The following is a 10,517-nucleotide window of genomic DNA, read 5'->3' on the forward strand; positions in this document are numbered from 1 at the left end:
CACCAGCACCTGCGATGCTCGGGGACGAGGGTCAGAAAGGTCCCCCAGTCCCTTGTGGCAGCAGAAAATGGATAAGGGGGCAAGAGCTACCAGCCAGCTGCAGCGTGGTTGGAGAAGAAACCAGAGACCAGGTCCCTTGGCTTTGCTACCTCTGCTTGCCCACCCATGTCCCGAGGAGCCAGCCCCCGGCAACATGGTCTGAACCCTCCCTGTGCGTATCTTCCCTTGCTCTTTACCATGTGTTGCTTTCACAAATGAAGTATCTCACTTAGACACCCATCGCTGGGCGGGTGGACCCAGCCTTCCCTGGAAAAGGCTGACCAAAAAATAAAATAATAAATGATAAATTCACAGAATCATAGAATACCAGGTTGGAAGGGACTTGAAGGATCATCTGGTCCAACCTTTACTTGGCAAAAGCACAGTCTAGACAGGATGGCCCAGCACCCTGTCCGGCCGAAATTTAAAAGTGTCCAATGTTGGGGAATCCACCACCTTCCTGGGGAGATTATTCCAATGGCTGATTGTTCTCACTGTGAAGAATTGTCTTCTTGTGTCCAGTCGGAATCTCCCCAGGAGGAACTTGTACCCATTACCCCTCGTCTTTTCTCCGTCTTCTTTGTAGACACCCTTTGAATACTGGAACATGGTGACAAGGTCTCCCCTAAGCCTTCTTTTCTCAAGGCTGAACAAACCCAGTTCTGTCAGCCTTCCCTCACACGGCAGGCTTCCCAGCCCCCTGATCATCCTTGTGACCCCTCCCCGGACCCTCCCCAGCTTTCTTCGCAGGGGTCAAGCTCCTGCAATAGTTCACATACCAACTCTTCCCTCACCGGCAGCGGGTCTGCGTTTGCATCAAGCTGGATCTTCGTTCCCAAGGGCTGGGGCCCAACGGTGCTGCTAAAGACAGAGGTGAAGAAAGTGTTGAGAGCCTCTGCCTTTTCAGCCTTTCCCTGTGCCGTAAGAAAGCCACGCCGTTTTACATCGTGCGCGTGGCAGGAGCAACGGGCACCATACCGCAGACGGGAATCACACAACGGCCAAAAATTGTCTGGTAGGGCTGTAACCTTCCCACGCTCCACGTAACCGAAACCCTCCAAGGGCGACGTCGCGTGCAAAGAAAGGGCAGGCCTGTTAGATTTCCCCAGACATTCCCAATTTGATAGAACAGCTGGATATATTTCAAATTGCACGGCCCGCTTTCCTGTAAGGATGTATTCCAGTACGCGCATCGGCAGGCACACCGCAGGGCTGGCTGCTTCTCACCCCGGCTGTGTCCCGTGGGCTGAATCCAGCCGGGACCACAACCCTGCTCCGGCTGCTGCTGGGCACCCCGGGCCATGCTAACACTCTTTCGAGCAGTAACGAATGCAACAAAAGATATTAAACACCAAATATCCTTCTGTTATGCATGACTTGGATAATGGACAAAACCCAGCCACACTTCAGCATCCGCTTTCTTGTGTGTGAAGACTATTTTTTCATCTAAAAAAAGAACCTAACAAATCAATGTCTGGAATTACGCCTGTGGAAAAGAGTCATTTCTTGCAGTCAATAGAAAAAATTTCCATTTTTGAGCCACATTCTGGCTAATCTTTCCAGGTAATGAAGAAATCAGCCAATCTCCCTGCTCCAGCTTGTCCAGCTGGTAAAGCATCTGACAGCAGAAATAGCTGAAAGAATTTGAGCACAAACATCTCCTTACTTATTTTCTTCTCCTTTCCTTTTGCGGGCTTTACTTGGTAGAAATGAAATGTCAGGACTGCACAGGGACAGACCTACGTCTTGCAGCTCTGGTGTGCTGCTCCTCGGAGGCAAAGGCAGCGTATGCAGTTACCACCTCGCCTCTGTTTTAATTTCAGCAAGCCTGTATGGCCCTATATAGGGCCGAGCATTTTGCAGAGGTAGGTTTTGCCTGCTGGCCAGGGTCTGCTCCATCCCCTGCCCGCCCCGGGTGCTCCGAGCCAACGCAGCGATGCGGCCGAGAGCTGCCTGCTCAACAGCAGCAAGACGTGGGCAGCCAGCGCCGGCTGAAGAAGCCTTTTCATCGCTCCCTTCTCAGACCTCCGTCTTGACCCAGGGACTCCACGTGATGGACGGATTTTTCCCGCTGAGGAGGGCTTTTCACTGCCTGGGCACGAGCTGCTCGTCCCTCGCCCGCCGGGAGCCCACAGGCAGCCTGAGGCAGATAACGGGATGCAGGGGCCGGAGAAACCCGTGTGGGAACAAAGAAGAAATGCCAACGTAGGAGAGGAGAGTCTTCGCATCTCCATCCCGAGATATTTTTAGACTGAAAAGCACAAACGCATCACTGAGATCTAAGCAGAAAGCTCCCCGCTGCTGCCGGTGCTGGAGAGCTCACGCCAGCGCTCTGCCCACTCCCCACCCCGCTGGGATGCTCGCCCTGCGGCGGGCTGGGACCAGGGGCTCTCGGGGCGCGGAAGGGAGCCCAGTTAGGAAAGGAACGGCCCGCGCTCACCCACCGGCCCGCACGACACCCCGGCACAGCCCTCTCTGTTTGGGGAGCGGGGCAGGCAATCCTGCTGCGGGAACAGCCCGGGTGCTCGGCAGCAAACAGCAGCAGGTTGAAGCATCCCTTCTTTGCGGGCAACAGGAACCTTGCACGTGCGCACGGGCACCATATGTGCATAAGCTTTTCAGATGCAGATCCTTGAAAAAAATGGTGGAATTACACAGCATAAATCTGTCGGATATGACTGGTTTCCTCTTACCTTTACCTGGGTGGGAAAACAGGATGCATTTTTAAAAGGAGCGTCTCCATCAAGACACATGTTACATCCTTGCCCATACTGTCATTCTGGGTAAAAAGCAGCAACTTTTTCTGTTCCCCACTGGGAGGGAAAGATTTTGATTCCTGCTGGCCAGGAATCTGTCTGGCTGCGCTCTCTCTTGGTGTCAAGGACGTGACCATGCCACGGTGCTGTGTCAGACTCTTGCTGAGGCTTTTACTTCTGTGCTGCCCAGAAGTTTCAGCACTGGGGTGGCATTCACAGGCATATGAAAACCATCGCCCTGTAGCTGGAGGAGACATCATGGGCTTAGCTGGTGAGATGGAGGGATCTCGTCATGGGCGTGTTAATAATATATCGTTATCAGCAAAATGTTTTAAGTTGCAGTCATTAAAAATAGATCCAATACCTTTCAGGAGGAGACCGTTTCCAACCGGGGACCACATGTACTTTGCTCTGGAGTTAGCATACTTACACCATCAGTGAGGCTACCTCTGCCTACAGCTGCTCTTGGAGGATCGAGTGTCCATTCATGGATTTGCCTAGATCCACATCCGCCATCTTAAAATATGAGTAGCTCAAACAGAAAAGCTGCAGATCTGCCTAGGCCAGAGGAGCAGCCTAGAAGGGCAGGCTGAATTAGTTCTGTGTATTAAGGGTGGTACGAGTGCCACACTGGCAAACTGGGCAGGCTGCGCAGTGCCTTGTTCCCTTGGACCTCCTAGAGCCAAAGGGACTGAGCACCGAAGCCTCTTCAGCACTTCTGGGGAAAGCTGTGCGCAAGGAGAGGTGAGTTTTGGTTGGTTTCAGCTTCCAACTCCTTGCCAGCAACTGCCCAAGTGCTTAATTCTCACCAGGGCTAAACAGGAGTCGGTCTCCAACTGATAGAGATCATTGCGTCTACCGGAGTGAAATAAATACATATACAGGATTGACCCTGAACAGCTTGAGAAAATCCGGCTTTCTCCTGCAGCCGAGTCTCTGTAGGCACAGCTCAGGACACGTGAGCTTTGCTTGGCCCTAGAAGCACCGTCAGTGATGCCTGCCACATGCCAGGCTACGGCTTCCAGGTCTCCGTTTCCTGCTGCCGCGGGAAGAGACCCATAACCTCACACTATTTACCCTTGCCGGCAGAGCTCACGGGAGGGTTCACAGAGAAGCTGTGTTACAGCAGATCAACCGCGTTCGCCGTCTCCTCAAGCCAAGGAGCAAGTTCTCAGCATAGGCTGCCGAGAAGCGAGGGGCCACGGTGGTCCCTCCACGCCCACCTAAGGACCCAGGGGCAACGGGAGGGTTGCGGGAGCAGTTATGACTTGCAGTTTAGACTTGCTAAAGACCTGAAAAGAACAGACAGCAGCAAATCGGACCGGGCGAAGCAGACCACGGCAGACCCCGCGCCTGCTGCTGCTGCACCAGGCGCCCAGCCTCGCCAGCGAGGCTCTGCCACCGTGGGACCTTCCTACCTCGCGCAGAAGAAAAGCGACCATGCCAAGGCACTGCTGGTACTCGGGTCTTTCCCTCCTTTCTTCGCTCCTCCTGCTCTGTTGCATTATTAGATGTGTGTTCAAAAAGCGGGGAAAAGGAAACTATTAGGGGTAGCAGTGCTAGCCTAGCATGCAGCAATAGCCATTAACGAGGAGGCTGCTATGCTGCACTTAGTTTTAAGTGGTCTTTAGCATTTTCATTATGCTCTTAGATGCTTTTGACGTACTTAATTTACGCCACAGAAACTGCAGAAGATGGCAGACGATGATTAAGATGCGCTTTTACTCTTCTCGAGTGCACAGAGTACCTTGTAGGAACAGACCGTGCATATAAAGCAATATTGCTTATTATTCAGAGCTGTTTGTTACATTAATCATGTGCCTGCTTTGCTCTGGGAAGAGGAATTAGAATATAGCAATATTCTGGCTGCTTGTTTTTAAAATGCATGTGTGGGTGGACACTCCAGCTACTGCTCACATTTTTCTCTTGCGAGGCGTAGAAGAGCTACTCGTGATTCTCCTCCCTGGTATTTTCTCTTGACGCTAACTTTGCTGGCCAGGCTCAGGAAGGAAGCTGCCTCCAGCCAGTCGACAAGTGTTGCATGGAAACAATATGCATTACTAATTGAGAAATGTTTTAAATTCTGGACTGCGGAGAGGAAACCTTGGAAGAGCTTTAAAATGAAAGGTGCCATACTTATTTTCCTCCAGCAAAGAAACAGAAAGCCTGCAACGCTACTATCTTTGTCCATTGAAACACTTCTGACTTGCCACCTTCTAGTCCGAACATCGCTTAACAAGTTCTCAGAAATGCACTGCAATGCTGTTTCTGAAAATCATTTAGAGCTCTACAGTAGCAGAAATCAAGGAATTGATTTTTAAGAGCAAAATTTGAGCCAAGCTTTAAAGCAAGCTTGGGATCTTGAAACGCAGATCTAAGGAAAACCTGTGTTAATGCTCCACTCAGTCCATGTTGCTTCCAACTTAAAGCAGCTGCTTGGTGGAGAAACTGAAAGACAGGGTTAAATTATTCCTGGAAATACATACCTAGCTGGACAAAGCTAGGAATCGCCAGTCCTTATCAAGGCCTCAGACAGAGGGTAGCGAGTAAACGCAGTAAGTGACCTTGCCTGAAGTGCCTCAGTCTTCATCCAGCCATCCAGGCTACTGGCAGGTCTCACGATCATCATTCAAGACATTGCACAGAGAATTTTTAGTGAGCTGCGTTCACCTCATGATCCCGGAAAGATGTTATGGAGGCAGCAACAGTAACTCAACATGTTGTATCAGTGACTTCCATGACGTTGTCTTACCACATCTGAACTCGTGAAGGACATTTCAGAAAACCAGCAAGTTCTGCGGTTGAATGGAGTTTGACTGAAGCGGGTGGAGAATAATTAAAAAAGACAGAGAGAAAAACAACCAACTCGAGAAATAGCGAGTCACCATTCTGCTCGCCAGCTACGAACAGTGTGTCAAGGCATGTCTCCAAGCTGAAGAGTTTACAGGATGCATAAATAGCTCCATAAAAAACATGTTGTCACTGCCTGATGAAAAAGCATGCTGTTGGCAAACAGCGGTTAAAGACAACGCCTGTAACGTAACACAGGAGCTGTACCAGAGATTAGAACTGCTTGTTTACTCCAGACAAATGATTCTACCCGACTGTCTTTCATCAGAGTGTCTTCTGCTTTTAAAAAAAAAAAACAAAAAACAAAACAGATCTGTTCACTTTTTTAAACTGCACTTATTCAAAAAAGGCTAGAGCATTTAATTCCAACATATATTCCTTAGACTACGAAAAACACTTAAGTCCTTGAAGAAAAATCATTATTCCTCTAATTCAGCAAAATGCTCCTACATGAGAACTAAAACTTCAGGACGTGTGTAATAAACCCCTCAAATGGCATCTGTAAGAGGCACGTATTACTTAAGTACGGTTTTGGCAAATACTTACCCATCAGTCCCTAAAAACAATGGCTCTTCAGCTATTCTCCAGGGTTAGTCTGAAGGCCATAGCTCTACAGCTACACCATCACTCCAGAACGACGACGTTAGCCCACGATGACTGGTTACAAGAGCACAAGAGGAACGATGCCACCGTCTGCCCCAGCACACGCATACCCAGCAGGTCCTGGTTACGAGGAAGCAGATCCAAATACAAGGTTTATGAAATAACATTGATTTACAAGTGGAATGTGGCCACTGTTTTGTAACGATTAATGAGCGTCCCCAAGCAACACGGTATTTTTCACTCTGTTACTTATTATAGTTGCTCTCTACATAGCTCCCTGGAAGATTGTGAAGACGCTACCCTTTAATTTAGGTTTGTATGGAACTTTCAATAGCCAACATCTTGACAGGCATCAGTTTAATTAAAATAAATTTCCCTTCTGATTAAGAATGATAGATTACACATGCACGAAAATCAGACTAGTTCAGTTTACACAGAAACAAATACAATTATACAATTTATTTATTAATACCGTTTTAGTCTGCAATACAGTTGATCTCGCACACCCAAAACATAGATGATTTACACATAAGGAAAGGCAGCCACACCAGGTGTCACACGTCCCCAGCCTGCTCTAGGCTGGGGCTTGGGACGCGGATGCCCCCGCACCACCACGCTTTCTCGCCAGGAGCACCTCAGCATCCCCACCCGAGCACCTCCAGCGCCCACGCAGTCCGTGGGACCTCCTCTCGTGGCCAGCGTGGGGGATCTGCCAGCGATTCTGCCGGGTGCAGGCGGGACCGAGCCCGTTGCGTCCATATTAGCTGTTCCTTGCGCTCTGCCGGACCCCGGTCCTCAGCGATCTCCGTACCCCGTACGGGGACACCACCGCAGCGATAATGACACATTACAGAACATCTCAGCTGCGTGAATAATCGCAGACACATGCTGCCCTGCCTTCGCACTGGCACTTCATGAAGGCAGTGGGAGTTGTAGAGACATTATTAGGTCTCATGACATTTTAAAAAGGCTTAAATATGAAACGTCTTACAGGGGTTTCAAAGGCTGGAACGGAACTGAAATAGTCTTCGCAATAATAATTGCCAGATGCTAAAAACGACCCACAGAGAAGCATTGCATAACTGCTTGGGAATGAGAAAACAGAGAGATCAAAATCCATGCACAAAGTTAGAGAGGAAAAAAAGCAAGAGCTATTTTCAAGCGAAGCCATTACGGCTGCTTCTACAGCCGCTCTTCAGCCTGACTCACCTGACTGCAACAGGAGTGAAGGTTACACACAGCAGTGGCACAGAGCACTACCCCAGACAGCACAGCAAGCTCATGGGACCTGCGGGATATCACCTCTGACAAGAAAAATCAGGTGTAGAGCCTTTGCCTCAGCTTGGCAAATCCACACTTTATTTTGGCAAGCAAGCATAACGTTTCAGTCAGCACCGCACACTTGGGTTTCCGAAATCGTAACAAGTAAGATCTTCCGCTGAATCAAACGGGGCGAGAGCTCCGGCTGTAACTGGGGCAAAGCTGCCCTGGCACACGCGGAGCTAACCGACCTGCTACCACGTCGGCGTAGGAGCAGCCTGAGGAGCCTACCAAAGCAGCTCTCGGGCAGACACAGGAGACAGTGGAGCATCAGGAGCCAGCACTGACTGGAAGAGTTGTTCAAGTATGTGAGATCTTCACACGGGTACAAACCTCATGGCTTTGTGCATTAGTCTGTAACACATGAACAAATAATGGCCGAGAGAACAGGCCCTTCTCTAGCATCTTACGTAGAAAACCAGCAGTTATTAATAGACACTAATGCTTTCAAACTAAGAAGGGTATGTACTTTCCAGCATCTCTGTTCCATATTTTGTTCATCTTCAACAATAAAATCATTTCACTAGAAAAGTGCTATAAAAAGAAGCGACTCCTCTCTCCCACGTCTCTTGTGTCACGACTATGTGGCTGTGTAAAAATAAAATCTACAGTGCAATACTGAAGTGCTACAGTCTTCTGCTTGGACTAATACACACACAAAGCAGAAAACCTACAGCATAGGCTGAGAGAGAATATTTGCACTTATTTTCTTAAAATCCTTCTCAACCATGCACTGCAGATGAGGCTTACCATGTCTGACTCTTGCTAACAATAGCAAAAAAAAAAGTGGGGGGAAGACGAGAGATAGACCAAGCCCATGTCTCCATTCCTTTCATTTGTGGGAAGTGTCTGCTAAAAGCTTCATCAGAGAGGAGTTTGCTTTAGGCATGCAGCTTCCAGGTTCAGATGTTTCTTCCCGAAGCAGCACTATCTGAACCGACTTGTCCTAAGTCTCAACTCAAACCTGGGTAACTTGGATGAAATAAGAGAGGGACAAAAAATAGTATCGAAGAGAACTCCAAGAAGATTGCACAAGTAGCTTCAGCCACATGCAAACCAGACTGACAGGTGGGAAAAGAAAGGCAAATTGCCAAGATAACCAGCTACTAAATCGACTGGTACTTACAACAAACAGCCTCATTACCTTCATGAAGGAGACTACCTTCATTAAGCTCTTGCTTAAGGGCGCCAGGAATCACCCCTGGATTTGGAGCCAGAGGATGTGGAACCTGCTACCTTGGCAAACAGGGGAAGTCAGAGCAAAAGGGGGAAAAAAAGCAAACAGCCCGATTATATGCAGGTATAGCTGTAATCACTCACAGAACTGCACAGGTCTCAGGAACAGCATAGCACACGGGAAAACTTCTACCATGGAAAAACTGCATCTTTGGTAGGTGAGCCAGTCTGTCTGCCAAAAACGTAAGGATCTGGAGCCACAAACACGTTCATATGCAGTGCCAATGCCTAGCTTTGTTAAAGGTTTGCTCTGGTCAGTAGATTCCTGGAAACAATTTTTGAAGTATACACATCATGGATACTATGGCTTCTTTCGAGATAATAGGCTGGAAATACCTAAAAACTAGCATGTACTCACAGGAATAGAGATGTTTGTTTCTGACTGACAATTTTCTCTTCTGTAAACTTCTTGCATTAAAAACTTGTAGTCACATGTAATTGCTAACATTCAACGTTTATTATTTAAAAAAACCCCAAACATGCAGAAAGCCATCCTCTTTCAAACCAACACATAAAATAACCCAGCAGATATTTTAGAGAAAAGCTGTAGCCCTATAAGGCATGGATTCATCTGAAACCTCCAGCAGAAATGTATTTTCTGTGGGAGTCCATGCCCCGATTACACTATGCAGTGGTGCAAGTCCAGCCACAGTCAATCACATAACAGAGCACTTGCCTTGCAGTTTATCTTTCTTTTTCTGCTGCTTGGATTTCTTGCCGTCCACCTGGAGACTGACAGTTCTCCTCTTCTCCAGATTCAAGAGCTCCTGGAAGAGCTCCTGCACGTTGTAGTTCATTTTGGCTGATGTCTCCATAAAAGAGCACTTCCACTTGCTGGCCAACGCTTGCCCCTCGCTGGCATCCAGCTCCCGCTGGGTCTCGTCACTTTTGTTACCCACCAACATTATTGGAATTTTTTGGATGTCCCCTTTAATCTGACAAATCTGTTCAAAGATGGGCTGAAGGTCTTCCATGGACTGCCTGCTGGTGACAGAGTACACCAAGATGAAAGCATGCCCTTTGGATATGGACAGCCTCTGCATAGCAGGGAACTGATGGCTTCCCGTGGTGTCTGTAATCTGAAGGGTGCAGATGCTCTTATCGCAGCTGATTACCTGCCGGTAGGTGTCTTCGATTGTGGGGATATAGGTTTCCCTGAAAGTTCCCCTTACAAAACGAAGGACCAAGGAGCTTTTGCCAACCCCTGCTGCTCCAAACACAACCACCCTGTAATCATTGCTTTGTTCAGGCATGTTTGCTGCCCTGCGATGCAAGGGTAGGTTTTAACTGAGAAAGCCCGAGTTCTACAAGTTTACATACCCCTGTGCAGAGGTGGCCTGCGGAGAAGGGAGAGGGAGGGGGCAAAAGGGAAAGAGAGGAGCAGGGGGAGAAAGAAAAGAGAAATCGTTCACACCATCGCGGTAGTTTTACGGTACGTTATTGAAATAAGCAATTAAATAAGTCACTCCCCTCCCATCCTTTCCTCTTGCGTTAAAGACAAATAAACTGCGCTCCCCCCCCCCCGGCACGCATCCCATGCACACTCAGCGTTACAAGCAGTGAAAGCGAATGCACCTGTAGCCATCGGCTCCACCACAGTCCAGCGAAAAGCGACTAAACCCGCCTGCCAGCAGCGGGGGAGCCGTGCCGCTCCGGCCGGAGCCGCGGGGCGGCTCGGCTCGGCTCCGTGCCTGCCCCCGCCGCCGCCTCCCT

General features: G+C 48.9%; 1 protein-coding gene across 1 annotated transcript; it reads right to left on the reverse strand.

The window, feature by feature from the left end:
- Positions 1–9,460: 9,460 nt before the first annotated feature.
- On the reverse strand, positions 9,461–10,057 carry DIRAS3 (DIRAS family GTPase 3; the record flags this gene model as incomplete). The annotated part of the gene is made up of 1 exon (XM_082002824.1): positions 9,461–10,057. One exon carries the CDS (start codon positions 10,055–10,057, stop codon positions 9,461–9,463), a length of 597 nt encoding a protein of 198 aa, XP_081858950.1.
- Between the last annotated feature and the right edge of the window lie 460 nt (positions 10,058–10,517).

The sequence above is a fragment of the Phaethon aethereus genome (assembly GCF_964289735.1).
Source record: "Phaethon aethereus genome assembly, chromosome: 8".
In the NCBI taxonomy this organism is placed as follows: domain Eukaryota; kingdom Metazoa; phylum Chordata; class Aves; order Phaethontiformes; family Phaethontidae; genus Phaethon; species Phaethon aethereus.